We start from the raw sequence: 19,651 nt of genomic DNA on the forward strand, positions 1-19,651 counted from the left end.
CCAATGCTTGGTTATTTAGCTATGTATATTATGCTGGGACAATTTATTAACCTATATCGCGCCATCGATTTTTCGATAGGTTTTGGGCTCAGGAAAAAAAGTTCCACTAAGCATACACAAAAAAATAATTTCCGAGCCTGCAAAATTTGAGTTTTTTGACTTCTTTTTCTTTGATTGTTAAGGTTTTTTTCATGACCTCAATTTTTGAGATATCTTGATAAAATTTGGTAAGCAGGCATATTTTGATGGGGGATTTGACATTTGTCGGAATCGACCGGATCGGACCACTATAGCATATACCTCCCATACAATAGATTGTTCAATAAGAGGGTGTTCGCCATTTCTGCCTCATTTTACATCTAGCAACATCAAATTTTACCACAAGCTTACGTACTGGGCATAGATGGTTGTCTGAAAAAATCGTCAAGATCGGACATATTTATAATAAAAATCGATTTCGAAAAAAATGATGAAAATCCTCTTACCTGAACAGCCGGTTGTAATCGAGTTTCATTATAAATATGTCCAATCTTGAGGATGTTTTCAGACAACCATCTATGACGGACGACCGGACGGACGGACAGACGGACATGGCCAAGTCAACTTAGTTCGTCCCCTGATCATTTTGGTATACTTATTGGTGGGTCTAACGGAAACATATACATAAAAAATGATTTGGAGCCTTGAAAATGAAAAAAATCGATTTCGACCAAAACAAGTCCCAAAAAGAAAAAAAAAAAAATTTTTTTTAAACTGTTAATACCAACGTTTTTATCGCATCATTTTAAGTGGGATAGGATGTATGTGAAAAATTCGTTTTCATCGGCAACACTTTTGCACGTTTCTGAAGAAACCCTTAAAAAAATGACGAAAAAAAATTTTTTTTCACCAAAACACTCCTCAAAGCCCAAAAAATATTTTTTTTTTCAAAAAACTGTTATCGCCAAAGTTTTTAGCGGACAATTTTGAGTCGGACAGGGTATACATGAAAATTTTAAAATCAAACGAAAATTTTTCGAGTAGGGCATGAAAAAACCTTAAAAATAAAAGAAAAAAAGACAAAAACCTCAAATTTTGCATTTCGACAATTAATTTTTTGGGTATGCTTAGTGGAACTTTTTTCCCTGAGCCCAAAACCTATCGAAAAATCGATGGCGCGATATGTGTTAACTTTCGTCCATGCAAACCAACCCAGCTTAAGTGCTTTTCTTCTAGCCATATGCATGTGTATGTGTGAGAAGCAACTTCTGCTCTTAGCTGCCGGTTACATATTGTAACGAATTTACTTGCACATCCTCTTATTTGCTCTTCTGGTTAGTTCGAATCACTAAACTGTTGAATAAATAACTCCAATATTGAATAATGGAAAAATGGCCTTTATTAAAGTACTTCACAATAACACTTATACTTTGCAACTAGCTTGCTTAACAACAAAACTGATTGATAGCTCAAATGAAACTCACTCTTTGCCTGTACTGTCGCGCCTTTTATAATTTTTGATTTCTCATTGCATACTTCCAGGCTTTTCCATTCCAGAACTTTCTAGTTAGTTTCAGCTACAAATTCGCCAGCCACAACTACGTTTATAACTTCTCATTTGAGTAATACTTGCACAAATTGTTGCCCTCTCTTGTGAGCAATTCAGATAAGATATAAGCATGTGTTTGTGCATTGCTTCTCCGCTGCTCGTATACGTACATGGTACATATGTGTAGACGCAATTATTGTTTCGTTTATGTAGATACATAATGATTGATCTATGGATGTGCATGATATCACTGTTTAGCATCGACTTAGAGATGGCAGCCCCCTTAATTTTGCTAATATTTGTAACACTGCCCTCCACCTAAGTCTGATCTTCCCGATCAGACAAATCTCCCGATCTAAATGCCGCTAGCATCTCCAAATGTACCACTCTTCTACTCCGTGGTTTTCCAGTGGTTTGTATGCGATAGATGGTATCACTGATCTTCTTCACAACTTTGTACGGGCCTTCCCAACTGCACCGAATCTTGGATGGAACACCTTTCCGCCGGTGAGGGCTGTATAACAGGACCAAATCTCCCTCCAAGAAACCTTCCGAATTATTTTTCTCATCGTACCTGCGTTTCATCTTACTACTCATTATCCTTGATCGTTCCCTCGCACTCTGTTGTTTGGCCAATGAACTACTTTGTAGAGCTTGCTTTTGACGGATTGACTTTGCATCATCAGTATCGTCTTCACAACAGTAGTGCGCGCTGGCTTGAAACCACCCTTGCATTCTTTCTGAAAAATTCTTTCAGTCTTCTTAGTGCGTCCATTAGGGTTTGTCAATGCCGGTCTTTTTCTCGTAGGTACTTTTAATTTCGATTTATTTGGCCCATTCGATCCATCAATCTTTCCTTTTGACTTTCGTGGTCTTTGTCGAGTCTTCTCCACAATTACTCGATTACTACTGAACCCTTTCTCCAACTTGAAGTTAAATGGTATATCCTGGTTCTCATAACGCATCACCCTTCTCTGCATATCGATCTTGATGTCATGGTCAATCAAGAAGTCCACTCCCAATATGACTTCTTCAACGATCTTCGCCACAACGAATTTCTGTAGAACCATGACCTTCCCCATTAGGACTTCACATATCACTTCTCCCTGTACTTGGTTATACTCGCCTGTGACCGTACGCAACCTTGCTCCAGGTAACGGTTTTACTCTCCTGTTGACTAAATCAGATCGAATCAAGGAATGAGATGCCCCCGTATCTACAATTAGTACACGCTCCTTGTCATCCACATTCCCTCTGACGGTAAGACTGCTTGATTTCCTTCCAATTTGCGACACAGATATCGCCGCACATTCAATAGCTGGGGCAAGTTTTCGTTCTTTACATCTGACACGCTCTTGCTCACCTCCTCCAGCTTTTCGTTTACGGTCACCCACATTCTTAAAACTACTAGGATAAAGATCGCAATGACGGGCAATGTGACCTGGCTTCCCGCATTTGAAGCATTTGATAACTTTTTCACTCCGCTTTTGCGATCCTTTCAGCGCCTCCAATATTGCGTCTACCCACTCTGGCCTTTCTACTTCCACACGGCGTGCTTTGAAAACTGGCTTACACAGAAGCGACGCTGTTTCCTGAATCAGAGCTTGTAACACCGTTTCTGCGAATGTTGGTGCCGCGGTTTTCTCAAACTGTAGCTTAAAGACCTGAAAAGGAACAGAACCTTTGGATTACTCGTTGAAACAGCTGGGCGATTTAGTTGTAACTGCCCCATACGACCCTTCAAATCATCACCCTTGCTTCCTGTGCTTCTAACTGCGAAGACATTTGTGCCACCTGCAATGATAAGCGCTCCTCTTGTTCTTCTATCTTGGATGTTATACGTGTCTTTTGCGATTCCAGTTGGGATGCTACACTTGTCTTCTGTTCTGCCAGTTGCGATGACATTTGTGGCGACATTTCTGAAATACGCGTTTCTTGTGCTTCAATCTTCGCTGTTATTTCAGGCGACATTTCGGCAATACGTGTCTCCTGTGATTCCATCTCGGATACCATATATGTCTTCTGTTCTTCCATCTTGGACGTTATGCGTGTCTCCTGAGATTCCAGTTGAGATGCCACTGTCGATGTTTGAGCAGTTATTGCAGCCAATATCATGTTCAAGTTTGTGCTCGTAACTGTCTGCGATGTTTCGTTTTTCTCTTCAATTTTTGTTGTTGTCTCGCCGACATCAAGATGAAAGACATACTCTTCTACGTTAATTCCTTCTGCTTCCATTGCCTCTCGTAGTCGTGCCTGAAGTTCGAGTTTAATGGCGGTTGTATTCAATCAACGGCTCTCCAACTCCATCTTCAGTTGCTGGATCTTCAATTCACGGAACTTTGTCATGTCCTTGTTGTATTCCCAATCTTCGGAATTTATTCAACAATTCCTCTTCTGACACCAATTGTAACGAATTTACTTGCAAATCCTCTTATTTGCCCTTCTGCTAAGTTCGAATCACTAAACTGTTGAATAAATAACCCCAATATTTAATAATGGAATATGGCCTTTATTAAAGTACTTCACAATAACACTTATACTTTGCAACTAGCTTGCTTACCAACCAAACTGATTGATAGCTGAAATCAAACTCACTCTTCGCCTCTATTGTCGCGCCTTTTATACTTTTTGATTTCTCATTGCATACTTCCAGGCTTTTCCATTCCAGAACTTACTAGTTAGTTTCAGCTACAAAATCGCCGGCCACAACTACGTTTATAACTTCTCATTTGAGTAATACTTGCACAAATTGTTGCCCTCTCTTGTGAGCAATTCAGATAAGATATATGCATGTGTTTGTGCATTGCTTCTCCGCTACTCCTATACGTACATGGTACATATGTGTAGACGCAATTATTGTTTCGTTTATGTAGATACATAATGATTGATCTATGGATGTACATGATATCACTGTTTAGCATCGGCTTAGAGATGGCAGCCCCCTCAGTTTTGTTAATATTCGTAACAATATGTATATGTATGTGAAATAATCTCTCTGCTTCAAGCTGCTGGTTATGTGAATGGAATATTCTTCGTTGCCTTGCACATAAGTGTGGTTGCTAGCTATGATGTGTACATGTGCATAAGTGTGGCTGCTCGCTGCCTTTGTTGTTGTGATTATTTACTAACCGCATAGTGATGGTGATATTCTCCACAATACGTAATATTTATATGGATAACGCCTCTCACTATTATGTTGTTTTTGTAGCGATAAAGACACTCCCTGAAGGTTTTGGGCAATTTAGATCTGGAACGTTACGGTAACAAGCACCATTAAGGTACAAGCCCGACCATCTCGGGAACGATTTTATAATCTCTACTAGCTTTACCCGGCTTACGTTGTAACGCCCGACATCGAATTAATGTTGCGTTATTTTTTATGTTTTTTATACTCAGCGTGCTTTGCACACAGAGTATATTAACTTTGATTGGATAACGGTTGGTTGTACAGGTATAAAGGAATCGAGATAGATATAGACTTCCATATATCAAAATTACCAATATCGAAAAAAATTTGCTTGAGCCATGTCCGTCCGTCCGTTAGCAGGATAACTTTAGTAAATATTGAGATATCTTCACCAAATTTGGTACACTTGGCTTGGGCCGAGATGATAACCACGCCCACTTTTTATATATATAAAATTTTGGAAAACATAAAAAACCTGATAATTTAGTAAATAATACACCTAGGAATTTGATGTTTGGACTGATAAAAATCTGGAAACATTTTTTAAAATGGGCGTGTCACCGCCCACTTGTAATAAAATCAATTTTACAAATATTATTAATCATAAATCAAAAATCGTTAAATCTATCGTAACAAAATTCGGCAGAGGAGTTGCTTTTACGATAAGGAATGCTTAGAAGAAAAATTTACGAAATCGGTTAAGTACCCCGCCCACTTTTATAAAAAAGATTTTTAAAAGGGTCGTGGACAAATAAAATAAGCTAGATCTTTGCAAAAAAGAGCTTTATATCAATGGTATTTCATTTCCCAAGTGGATTTGTAACAATAAATAGGAAAAATTTCAAATTTAAAAAATGGGCGTGGCACCGCCCCTTTTATGACTAAGCAATTTTCTATGTTTCGGGAGCCATAACTTGAAGAAAAATTAACGGATCGTAATAAAATTGGGTACACAAATTTTCCTTATAGCAGGAAATATTTCTAGAAAAAATGGACGAAATCGGTTAAAGATCACGCCCACTTTTATATAAAAGATTTTTAAAAGGGTCGTAGACGAAAATAATAAGCTACATCTTAGCGAAAAGGAGCTTTTTATCAATAGAATTTTACTTTCTAAATTTAATTATATCATTAAATTGGAAAACACAAAAATTTTTGAAAATGGGTGTGGCACCGCCCCTTTAACGACTAAGCAATTTTCTATGTTTCGGGAGCCATAACTCGAAGAAGAATTAACATGTCGTAATGAAATTGTGTACACTTATTTTCCTTATGGCAGAAAATATTTCTAGTAAAAATGGACGGGATCGGTTAAAGACCACGGCAACTTAGATATAAAACAAGTTTAAAAGGGTCGTAGGCTAGAATAATAAGCTATAACTTAGCAAAAAATAGTTTTCAATCAATCATACTTCGCTTATCAAGTTTTATTTTAAGAGGAAATGTTAAGACATTTTTTTATGTAGAAAAGTAATTTATCTGAAATGATATGTACAATTGAAGCTTACGCTGAGTGTATAATGTTCGGTTACATCCGAACTTTGACACCATTACTTGTTTGTTGATAATTTAGTTTATTGTTCTGTAAATTGAATGGAATTTTGTACGCATATTTGGTGAAATTCTCGTTTAAAACATTTGTGCAACAGCCGGCTGGGTATTGGACCCAACCCCCTTTTTTGTACAGATTGAGACTTACGTAGACAAAGTACTATCTCCGTTTTTCGAAGTTAGCCTCCAAAAAATAGATATCGGCTTTCGAAGTTCGAAATTCTACATTTAGAAATTTTATTTTTTTTGTTAACGCGTTCAGCAAATTAAGAAAATGTGGTCGTGGTCCGCTCTTTTCCCTTATTTGAAGGGCTGAATTCTTTTTTTGAGAAATTTCGTATAACAGCTGTTATACGAGGTCGAAAGTCAGATAGTCCCATGATAGTGGCTACTACTTTCATGTCTGCACATACTCTCCACTGGAATTGCTCGTACTGTAGTTTTTCAAACAAAGAATTCAGCCATTCAAACGCGTTAACAAAATAAATAAAATTTCGAAATGTAGAATTTCGAACTTCGAAAGCCATTATCTATTTTTTGGAGGCTAACTTCGAAAAACGGAGATAGTACTTTGTCTACTTAAGCCTCAATCTCTACAAAAAGTGGGTTTGGTCCAATACCCAGAAAAAAAGTTGATTTGTCGCATAGTGTTATTGTATCGTATTGTAATGCACGTGGGTACACAATATTTTTGGTTTTTTCGTTCGGTGCAAAGATAAACAAATTTTTTGGCTTTCCAATTCCAGAGCAAGCAACATATAGCTGGCCCTGGGAAAATCACGGACTCTCTAAATTTAAACCTGCAACAGTAAGCGATTGGCCTTGTGCTTTGTTGATTGTAATTGCAAAAGCAAGGCGTACAGGAAACTGTAAGCGCTTAAAATTTAATGGCAAATCTGTAGGAATCATTGGGATCCGTGGTATGGGCACATTTTCACCTTTGCTTTTACCGCTGATGATTGTTACATCGATTACATTCGACATTAATTTCTTAACCCAAAATCTAGTTCCATTGCACAATTTTGGTGGGTCTAAATTCCGAAGAAGCATGATTGGTGAGCCAATTTTCAAAATTAATATATGCGCATTCCAGGTGGTTCTAAAAAGTTTAGAAATTCGATTGGATAATTCACAATTTGATCTACATCTGTAACTGTGTTAAACGATTTGTATTCGTCACTTCACCAGGAATTTGGTTTTAAATGCGATCATTGATTTTATTAACATGATGATTTTTGGGAGCTAAGATTGCTCATTCGCATAGCCACAAAAAAAAATTTTTATTTAAAATCTTAACTCTGAAAAACGAAAAACCCTCGTCTTGATCGATGGAACCTATAGCCAATTTGGTGATAATTGAAGAGTGGGAAATACTTTTCCATAGGGAACCCACGCACAGAATTTGCTTTTTATAGAAGATGTAAATATACTGAAGCTAACAAATTTTTTTAACGGCGGCAGATTACTAAACTTCCAAAAGGAATAACAGCCAAACTCAACAATGCGTTCAAACTTTAGGTGTTAAAATAACCCAAGTTTGTACGGCAGCAATAGTTCTGCAAAATGCCATTTGTAGGGAAGATGCCACGCCCCTTTTTCCCAATTCCACATTTTACTTAAGGTGTTAGGACTTAACGTCATATAGCTTCTTACCAGTTTTCATTATCCTACCATTCCGTTTCCGTAGCGAACACACACACACACACAGAATTTGATTTTAATATATTGTGACGAATATTACCATCTCTAAGCTGTTACAAAGTAAATGCACAACAAGAAAAAACATTAAAGCAAGCTACATAAAAACATTAGTCATAATTTACCCACATACATACAAGACAACGAAGAGGTAACTCACATACAGATGTAGTCATCAGTCGAAGTAGTATATAAGTAATATATACAAAGGCATATGGCTATGCGAGAGGCTATAAACTACAAATACACACGCATATAGGTGGTAACCAAGAAGAAAATTCTAGAAGAAGAAACGTCTAGTAGCACAAGTTGAGTAGTCAGTAAACAGTTTGATTTAAACACGCAATTGGTTGTGACGTATAAGTGTTTTTGTGAAGTACTTTCAAATTAGTCTAATAAAGACCAATTAACGTGGAAGAGTATGTCTTTTATCTAGATGGCGATGAGACAACAAAATTGGAGGAGAAAAATGAAAAATATCTGCACAAACGTCGACAGTAACATCCAAGATGGAAACTCAACTGCTAGAACCGAAGAAATATATGGCATCAAAACTAGAATCGCAGGAGACACGCATAACATCGAAGATTGAAGCACAAGAAACGCCTATTTCAGAAATGTCGTCGCAAATGTCATCTCAACTGGAAGAACAGAAGACATATATGGCATCTCAACTGGAAGAACAGAAGACATATATGACATCTCAGTTAGCTGAGCAGTTGAAAGCGCAGGAGAGCCTCTTAACCTCGCAGCTGGGGCACAGGAGATACGGTTATCATCGTAGCTGGAGGCCCAGGAAACACAAATTTTAGAGTTTGAGGAAAAGATCGAGGCCGAGGTGGATGCTTTGAGAGGACTATCGAGCAGTTACAACTAAATCGCCCAGCAGTTTCAGAGAGTAATCCAAAGGTAAAAACACCATCCTTTGACGGTTCTGTTCCTTTACAGGTGTTTAAAATTCAGTTTGAGAAGACCACAGCAGTGAACAACTGGAGTGCTGAAGAAAAAGTTGCTGCACTATTCGTGGCATTGAAAGGATCTGCTGCTGAAATCCTACTGACGATTCCCGAGGGAGAGCGGAACAACTGCGAAACTTTGATGGGCCCTCTAGAGAGGCGATACGGAAGCGAACACAGGAAGCAGATATACCAAATAGAGTTGCAAAACCGCTACCAAAAAGCTAATAAGATTTTGCACGAGTTTGCGTCAGATGTCGAAAGGCTTGCACATTTGGCGAATGCAGACGCACCCGTGGAATACACCGAGAGGGTAAAAATCCAGAGCTTTATTAATGGAATACGGGACGTTGAAACGAAGCGAGCGACAGACGCAAATCCAAAGCCAACATTTGCTGAAACAGTATCCCATGCGGTGTCTCAGGAAATAGCACCGCTTCTGTGTAAGCCAGTTTTCAAAGCACGTCTTGTGGAAGTAGAAAGGCCAGACTGGGTGAACACAATATTGGAGGCGCTGAAGGATCGCAAAAACGGAGTAATAGAGTAATCAAATGCTTCAAATTGGGGAAGCCTGGTCACAATTCACGTGATTGCAGCACCGGTCCTGGTAGTTCCAACTTGGCTGGTCGTAAACGCAAAGCTGGAGGAGATAAGTAAGAGCAAGTCAGATGTAAAGATCGAGAACTTACCCCAGCTATTGAATCACCTGTGATATCTATCTCGCAAATTGGAAGAAAATAGAGCAGTCTTAATGTTAAAGGAAATGTGGATTGCAAAGAACGGGTACTGACTGTAGATACGGGCGCATTTCATTCCTTAATCCGATCTGATTTGGTCAACAGGAGAGTATAGCCATTACCTGGAGCAAGGTTGTGTACGGTCACTGGCGAGTATAACCAAGTCCAAGGAGAAGTGGTATGTGAGGTCTTAATTGGAAAGTTCACGATTCTACACAAATTCGTTGTGGCGGAGATTGTTGATGAAGTCATATTGGGAGTGGAGTTCTTAGTTGACCATGACATCAGGATCGTCAAGTAAAGAAGGAATATATGCTATAACAACCAGGATATACCACTTAACTTCAGTTTGGAGAAAGGGTTCAGCAATAAGCGAGTGCTGGTGGAGCAGATTCAACAGAGACCACAAAAGTCAAAGAAAGTAAACCGAAGGTACCCGCGAGAAAAACACTGGCATAGACAAACCCTAATGACGCGCTAAAACGAACGAAAGAATTTCCCAGAAAGAATGCAAGGGTGGTTTCAAGCCAGGGCGCACTACTCTTGTGTCAAGCGCAAGCTCTACGAAGTAGATCATTGGCCAAACAACAGAGTGTAAGGGAACGGTCCAGGATAATGGGTAGTAGGATGAAATACAGGTACGACAAGAGCAATTAATCCGAAAGGTTTTCGGGAAGGAGATTTGGTGCTGCTATACAACCCACAACGAAAAAAGGTTTGTCACCGAAATTGCAGTGTAATTGGAAGGCCCATACTAAGTTATAAAACTAATCAACGATATAGTTTACCGCATACAAACCATTGGCAAACTACGAAACAAAATAAAAGTGGGTCATTTGGAAAGGCTGGCAGCGTGTAGACCGGAAAACTTATCTAATCGGGACGACTTAGGTGGAGGGCAGTGTGACGAATATTACCATCTCTAAGCTGTTACTAAGTAAATGCACAACAACAAAAAAACATTAAAGCAAGCTACATAAACGCATTAATCATCATTTACCCACATACATACAAGGCAATTAAGAGGTAACTCACATACAGATGTATTCATCAGTCGAAGTAGTACTCACATATACAAACGCATATGGCTATGCTAGATATAGCATATAGCTGGTAACCAAGTAGAAAATTCTAGAAGAAGAAACGTCTAGACATTTGGGCAGATAGTATGAAAGCAGCAAAAGCTGAGTAGTCAGTATTCAGTTTGATTGAAATACGCAATTGGTTGTGAAATATAAGTGTTATTGTGAAGTACTTTCAAAGTAGCCTAATAAAGACCATTTTGCATTATTGAATATTGGAGTTATTTATTCAACAGTTTAGCGATTTGAACGTTAGCAGAAGGATTCAAATAGGCGGAATTTCACTAAATTCGTTAGAATATGTGACCTGGCCTTTGAAAAGGTGGCTTATGACTCAAAAAAGAAATTGCGAGAAACAGCTGCTAAAGATATACAATGCATTTCTTCAGTTTCTTAATAGCAGTAATTTTTTTGCTATATATAGATTATGTCCGGTTTATCAGTTAATGTTTCAACTGCAGTTGAAGTTGACGCATCCACTGCTCATCAAAGTTAAGGTATAGAACTTGAATTTTTTATTTATATTCAATGCTAACTGTTGGGACAGGCAAATAAATTCAATATTCCATCGTGTCACATTAAGATTTAATATTGGGTCTTTGGTCATATTCAGCTTTGATGCTGGGTTGCATATACTAGGGCCATACATATGGGGTATTCCATCCCATTTCGACCAATTTTGAAACCGACCCCTTTAGAATTGGCTGAACGTTTTTCTTCTTTTTCTAGCTTACGAAAGACGTTTTTCAGAATTTTTTCAAATTTTTTCATCCAACTCAAAAAAAGTTATGAATTTAAAAAAAAACACCGTTTTTGTTTTCAAAATGCTATAACTTTTTCAAAAATTGACCGTTTCGGATCTTCTTTTTTTTAATTTGTTTTTAAATGTACTTTTCGGAAAAAATACAAAAAAATTTTAAAATTTTTTTTTTTAATTTTTCAGTTTTTCGAGATTTTTCGAATTTTGCCATTTTTTTTCTCATAAAAAACTTCAATCAATACTTCAATCATCCCCACTAATCCCGGAGTGGGCCGATTTTTTTATTTAATTGAAAAAAAATTTTCAAAAATAAAAGTTTTTTTTATCAATTTTATTTATATAACAAAAAAATGTAAGAAAATCATTTTTAAGTATTCTTTTCTTTATATATTATGATAATCTACGATTAAAATGACATGTTTGCTGTAATATATAAAGAAAAGAATACTTAAAAATCATTTTCTTACATTTTTTTGTTATATAAATAAAATTGATAAAAAAAATTTTTAATTTTTGAAAATTTTTTTTTCAATTCAATAAAAAAAATATAAAAAAAATCGGCCCACTCCGGGATTAGTGGGGATGATTGCAGAATTGATTGAAATTTTTTATGAGAAAAAAAAGGCGAAATTCGAAAAAGTTAAAAATTAAAAATAAAACTTTAAAATTGTTTTGTATTTTTTCCGAAAAGTACATTTAAAAAAAAAATTTAAAAAAAAGACCGAAACGGTCAATTTTTGAAAAAGTTATAGCATTTTGAAAACAAAAACGGTGTTTTCTTTATAAAATTCATAACTAACTTTTTTTGAGTTGGATGAAAAAATTTCAAAAAATTCTGAAAAACGTCTTTCGTAAGCTAGAAAAAGAAGAACAACGTTCAGCCAATTCTAAAGGGGTCGGGTTCAAAATTGGTCGAAATGGGATGGAATACCCCATATGTATATATATACACATATATATATATATATATACTCAACTTTATTTACTCATATTTGAAATATCATAATTTTGGAGTTCTTTAAATTGTAAGCATTAAGTGATTGCTCAGAGATCACGGTGGTGTTTTAATTTCGAGGTTTTCACCCCCACAATATTTGTGGATCAGCAAAATATTTCGGATCATACACTAACAGTAATGTAAACTCGCACTGGTCCTTAGTATCCCCCTTTGTATTGGCGTTAGAAAGCACTGTTATGCAGAAAAAAACAGAGTCTGTCATGGTTTCCTTTCTGTTTTTGCGGCGGCCGCCGTGGTGTAGCGTGCTCCGCCTACCACACCGAAGATCCTGAGTTCACGCCCCGGGCAAAGCAACAACAAAAGTTTGGAAACAAGGTTTTACAATTAAAAGTAAATTTTTCTAAGCGAGGTCGCCCCTCGGCAGTGTTTAGCAAGCATTCCGAGTGTATTTCTGCCATGAAAAGCTCTCAGTGAAAACTCATCTACCTAGCAGATGGCATTCGGAGTCGGTATAAAACAAGTAGGTCCCGTCCGGCCAATTTGTGGGAAAAATTAAAAGGAGCACGTCGCGTGTATTTCTGCCATGAAAAGCTCTCAGTGAAAACTCATCTGCCTAGCAGATGCCATTCGGAGTCGGTATAAAACAAGTAGGTCCCGTCCAGCCAATTTGTGGGAAAAATTAAAAGGAGCACGTCGCAAATTGGAAGAGAAGCTCGGCCTAAAATCTTTTCGGAGATAATCGCGTCTTAATTTTTTTTTAATTTTTCCAAAGCTGTTTAAAAATTTTACCTCCTCCTGAAATTCAAAAATACCCCCGTACTGTTTCAGATAGCTTACATCTTCTGTCTCTTTCTATTTACTTCACAAGGTCATTCCACCATCAATTTTAGTACTCAAAAGAAATCAAACTTCTATTTAAAGTCTTACCTGCCTTTGTAGGATGTAACTAAATTCGGTTGCGGTATTTCGGCGGCTGTCGCTCATTCTTTCTAGTATTTGTTTGAAGACTAATGAATACTGAATACGTTAGAAATTTGCGTTGATAATGAACTTAAATGAATTTTTAACCATGGATTTGTTAAACTCGGCTAATTGAGTTAAGTTGACTATATTAATGAATATTTTAGTACACTTGCATATATACATACATACATATGCACATATATATATATCGTCGCCCGAATAAATAAATTTATATGAAATTTCAAACACTTCGGCGAGGTGTTCGTAAGGCATGCATCAATTTTTTCAAGAATATGGTCGGACGGGTGGTCGCCTTAAAATTGGAATCTAAATGTCCTTTGCCAAGACCACAAGAGAGAAGATCCTGAAAGCTGTGCCAATTATTGCGGAATCCGCCTTTTTAGTACTACATAGAAGGTCCTAACAAGAAAATAATTAAGGTTTACCGACTGATTAAACCCTATCAGTGCGGCTTAAGACCTGGAAAATCAACCTTCGAATAGATTTTCGCTGAGTACTAAATCCTCACGAAAAAAGAATTGACTCACATTACACATTAAAACTGCTTATATGCGGCTTGTCTGAATTTGGTTTCCCCGCAAAACTTATATATGGCTGTGCAAAAAGACGTTGAGCCACAGCACTACCTGAGTTGGAATAGAATTGGAAAGGATCCCTTCAAAACAAATCAAAGTTTCAGTCAGAGAGACCTCCCATGTGCAATTTTTTTAAAATTTGAGTCTGGCTGTTAGAAATCGACGTAGTATGGTCACAATGGAATTCTCTGTAGGCTTCCCCGTATGACTCCCTAATTTGATTATCGCACGCCATCGCTAAGTTTCGATAGGAGTCATAAGATAAAGTCCCCTTTACGAACGGACTGGAAAGGGATGGGGTATACAGAAAGGACGAAATCTAGATTTAAGATAACGCTGTTAGTCTGTCTTCCTGACTCGGATGATATTTTCCAGCGGAAGTTCGTGATATATAGAGAATTGGTTTCAGGAAAAAGCGCATCAAAACATCCCATGCGCTACGTGGGCCGCATAGTAAGCAACCAAACATAGCAGCAATATTGCCGAAAATCACCTCAAATTGGCTCGGTTCAAATATTTTAATCCCAAGAGATTTACATTTTCTTTATTTCCATGTGTATTTTCTTCAGTACATTTAAGTATTTACATAAGAGTTGTTTATTTATAAGCAAAAAATGAGATTACATGAGATTCCTTCGCTGATCGAAATTTTTGTATTATTGTACCACTTACACTCTTATGGTGAGCGGGTAACAACATTGTTTTTACCGGTTACGAAAATGACAAACAACTTTTCGTATCCTGATTGCGGATAACAACGTTACCAGCAAAATAATTGGTAACGTGATGCTACCACGCAAAATTGCACGTAATTGCTAAACATTTGTTTGAACGAAATAAACAAAAAAGTGTATCCAGGTTAATGTAACACGAATTTCTAAATAATATTATTACTTTTTAACACGAAATTTTGTTCACATTTTCATTTTATTCTCTATTGCGCATCTTTGCTTTTTGACGGTATAACCGTACAGGCCAGAATCGCGGTTACATGAACTGGTAATGATTTTCGGTTGCATAATACTCCGGTAACAAATTTACCGGTAACGCTCAAAATCGGGGCGTTAGTATAATAGGATTGTACAAGTGAACCTGTAAACGTTTTTTTCTAAGCTGTTAATCTCACTGAACCGAACCACTTCAATTTTTGAAGCGTTTGAAGCCCTGGTATAATCAACAGCTACAGAGGACAACATTGTAAAATTTTAATTGACATGCCTTTCATGTTTTTGATATGTACACGCAGTGGAATTCTGTTTACGACTAACTCTTTATTGAGTTCAAAGTGCTTACAACTACATTATACATATTAGTATACCTACATACATTCATTGTAACAGAGGCGGAGTGGGAGAATGCCTCTGTTAAGAATTTGATATGTTACATACATAACAATCCCACGCAAACTTAGATGTTAATTGTACATAGTATACATACACAAGGATGTGCTTTAAGTAAAATAAAATAATTTTTGCATTCAAGCGTTACATGTTTTCTGTTCTTGTTTGATGCATTAATTCTCGCAGTTAATTTTGCTACTTCGCTTTCTTAATTTTTCTTTCCCGTATTCTTTCTGAACGCCTTAATTCTAATTCTTCTTATTGTTCTTGTTCGCTTTTAATATTTTCTTTCTTTATCTGCTCTTTGTAATCTGTTTCGGGATTGAATTCAAATACTTCTTTCTTGGAATATTTGCTTATATTGGAATCGAATTTAACAATTTTTCCATAGAATTTTTTCAATTGGTTTACATGTGCAATTCTTTGCTTGCCATTTATACAAATGCAATATCTTACATTACTAAGTTTTCGTAAAACTTTTGCGTTTATCCATTTACAATAATTTCCGAAAATGTTTCTATATAATACAACTTCATTAGGTTTAAACCCTATTAGCTTGGCCTTACTTTTTATAATGGATTTTTGTACGCAATTTTCCTTCTCGTTTACTGGTGTATTACTTTCCTTCCCTTTTTCAAGAGAGGTCTGCATTCCCTTTGGGTTTATACAATCCAACAACGTTTTTGGTTTATAATTAAAAATCAAACTCGCAGGTGTTCTTTTTGTTGTTGTGGTAGGGGTGTTTCTATACTTCATTAAAAAATTATTTATTTTTAGGTCCCAAGGCTTGCATTTAACCCGAGGATCCAAAAGGTACTTCTTTAGCGTGGACTTTATTGTTTGCACTCCCCGTTCAGCGCTACCATTCGACCTCGGATGGTAAGGAGGCGATTTAAGACATTCAATGGAATTACTTTTGCAAAATTCGACAAATTCCTTCGATCCAAATGGAGGTCCGTTATCGCTAACGATTTGCTTCGGTAGCCCAAATGTTGCAAATAACGTGCGCAATGTTGCTATTACCGCAGACGCGGTAGTGGTCTTCAAAATTTTTGCCTCAATCCATTTTGAATACGTGTCACACAGAACCAAAATATCATTTTTCTCAAATTTACAAAAATCTAAATGAACGCGTTGAAATGGATACTTTGACTCAGGCCAAGTTGTCACAATTGGCTTTGTAGTGTTCTGGGCTTTCAAGCAACTTTCGCAGCTTTTAGCATAGTTTTCTATATCAGAATCTATACCAGGCCACCAAACATACGTCCTAGCAAGGGATTTCATACGCACGATACCTGTATGCTCACTGTGCAGCAATTCTAGAATTTTGTTAACTAATTTATTAGGTATAACTAACCTATCTCCATAAAATAGACAGACTTCGATCTGGCCAACCAAATTTTACATAACTCATAATCGTTTTTAACATTTCGTCGCTTTCTAATGCCGATCTTACATCCTCCAAGTCAAGCGGTATTTCTTGCACCAAAGTAAAAATATTTGTGCTATCTGGGTCATCCTCAGTCTCTCCAGCCAAAGGCAACCGTGATAGCGCATCTGCATGACCCATCTTTGAGCCTTTCTTATACTTTATCGTATAGTTATACATCGACAAAAAAATTGCCCATCGTTGTAACCGGTTGGACGCTACAACTGGGAGATCTTTCCGATCGGAGAAAATTTCCTTTAGGGGTTGGTGATCACTTTCAATGACGAACGGCAACCCATATACGTATTTATGGAACTTCCGCACTGAAAAAACTATTGCGAGCGCTTCCCGATGCAGTTGGGAATAATTCCGCTCAGCGGGTTTCAATGTACTGGAAACGAACATGACAGGTTTCTCCTCACCATCAACTATATGGGAGAGAACACCTCCTACTCCATAAGGGCTAGCGTCGCATGAAATTATAATAGGTTTCGTTGGGTCATAATGCGTTAAGTTACTCATTCCTGTTACTAGTTCCTTACTTCTGTCAAATACCTCTTGGTGCTTCGCCGACCATTGCCAAACGACGTTAGTTTTTATTAAATCGTACAACAAATGAAGCTCACTAGATAAATTTCTAATACAGTGGCTGTAATAATTAATCATCGCTAAATATGATTTGAGTTGCTGTTTATTTTCTGGCGCTGGTGCTTTCGCCACGGCCTCTACCTTTTTCTTCGCCGGACTTATGCCTTCGCCATTAATATTGTATCCTAAGTACTGTATTTCTGTTTCAAAAAATCTGCATTTATCAAAATTTATTTTTACGTTGTACTCTAACAACTTATCAAAAACCGCTTTCAAATTTTTCTCACAATCATCTAGATCGCTACCACCAATAAGGATATCATCAAAATAAATCTGTACTTTTTCTAGACCTTTTAGAATTTCATCTAATATTTTCGAAAAAATTTGCGGTGCGGTTTTTAGCCCATACACCAGACGCGTGAATTGAAACAACCCAATGTGCGTGTTAATTGTTAATAATTCCCTAGATCTGTCTGATACATTAACCTATAAATAAGCTCCCGTCAGGTCTAATTTGCAAAAATATTTCCATCCACTTAAATTCGCCAAAATATCGTCGATACGTGGAATAACGTAATATTCCATCTCCACAAACCTGTTAACTGTCCTTCTACAGTTGACACATAGCCTTATTGAGCCGTCTCCCTTATTCACAATCACAATAGGACTAGCCCACCTGCTTCTACTAACTGGAACTATAACACCCTCTTCACACAGGCGAGCAATTTCGTCCTCAACCTTTTTTCTCAATCCAAAAGGTACTGAATAAGCTTTAGCGAATATTGGATAGTGGTCATTCTTCAGATCTATTTCAGCTACGTAGCTTTTAATAGTTGAATTATTATTTGTCGAAAACAATTGATTATATTTCTGAAAATCAAGGTTACTTAATTTTGGACTATTACTGAGATGGCTTATCTCGCCATTGCCAACCATGTTACGCCACTGCGGAACAGAAACGTCTAGCCAATTTCTACCAAGAAGCGGGTCAAACCTGGATTTCGAATCCAAAACAACTAGCTCTAAATTGCAAGACTTTCCCATGAATTCTACGTCTACCAGAACGCTACCCACTACCACAACATTTTCGCCGGTAATAACTTTCAAATTTTTACTTATCGAACTCATTTTTATGTGGTTAAATGTTTTGCTATAATCCGCAATATGATATACAGACACACATGCACCAGTATCAATTTCCATTTTAAAAACTGTGCCTTCCAATTTTACAAAAACTTTCAACGATTTAGAAGAATTGCTTGCAATATTATTTAAATAATTGAACGAACAATCATCGTCCGAATACTCAATATTATTAACATTAGAGCTACTTTTATATTTACCACGCGCCTTATTTTTATCCACCGATTTCTGGCCCTTTTGTTTCTCCCAGCAATTACGTTCAATGTGCCCCAATTTCTGGCAATAGAAGCACTTTACCTCCCTCCGTTTTCGGCTTCTGCTCCTCCGTCGTTGAACGTCTTCTTGTTTTGTGTCAGCTGCTTTGGACTTTTTCGCATTACTTCGCAAATGGTGTACCGTATTATTTCTCATCAGTTCCATGTTGTTGGAAGTCATATCCAATGACAATGCAATTGTACAAGCTTTCTCAAACGTTTTCAGGTCGCTTTCGTTCAGCAGTCGGTTTTGTATGTGTTGGTTATTCAAGCCACATACAAATTTAATTAAAAGAGCACGGTCTAAAAAATTACCGAAGTCACACTCCTGCGCCACTATATAATCAGCAATTTTTTCCGAAGTTAGCTGATCGCGCTTAAAGAATTTGAAACATTCCACGATTATATTTTTCTTCGGTTTGAAATGTGAAGTCAATTTTTCCACAATATAATCGTAATCATGGTCTTTTTCTGTTTTGGGCGCCAGCAACGAAATTAGCGTTTTATATAAATCTGCTCCACCCAGACTAATTAAAAATGATATTTTATCGCCATCTTTCACTATTTTGTTGAGTGATAGAAGATGTTCTAATCGGTTTTTATACAGCTCAAAATCGTCGCCTATATTAAAAACCTCTATTGAACCGATGAACGCAACTGATGTCTCCGTCATCTCGATATTTAATTTTAATGTTATTAATTTTTAATAATAAAAATATCACGCCTCTTCGGCAACTGCACTTATGCAAAAACAATTTTGCTTATTTTATTTTGCGCTTGAGCTGACCTTCGCGCAAGTCCGTACACCGCCTCGTCGCCACAATGATATGTACACGCAGTGAAATTCTGTTTACGACTAACTCTTTATTGAGTTCAAAGTG

General features: G+C 37.0%; 1 protein-coding gene across 5 annotated transcripts in view; it reads right to left on the reverse strand.

Moving 5' to 3' along the window:
• LOC137244369 (putative sodium-coupled neutral amino acid transporter 11) overlaps nt 1-19,651 on the reverse strand; it is a 506,082-nt gene that overhangs the window by 483,343 nt on the left and 3,088 nt on the right. For 2 of the 5 annotated variants that reach the window (XM_067773290.1, XM_067773288.1), the window contains exon 2: nt 13,385-13,563. In XM_067773290.1, the coding sequence (XP_067629391.1) occupies nt 13,385-13,441 (57 nt within the window). In that variant the 5' untranslated portion in view covers nt 13,442-13,563. Of the gene's footprint in view, nt 1-13,384; nt 13,564-14,601; nt 19,627-19,651 lie in introns of those variants that run through there. The other 3 variants (XM_067773289.1, XM_067773286.1, XM_067773287.1) reach the window with 3 other exon arrangements.

Source organism: Eurosta solidaginis, chromosome 3, assembly GCF_040869045.1.
Source record: "Eurosta solidaginis isolate ZX-2024a chromosome 3, ASM4086904v1, whole genome shotgun sequence".
Lineage (NCBI taxonomy): Eukaryota > Metazoa > Arthropoda > Insecta > Diptera > Tephritidae > Eurosta > Eurosta solidaginis.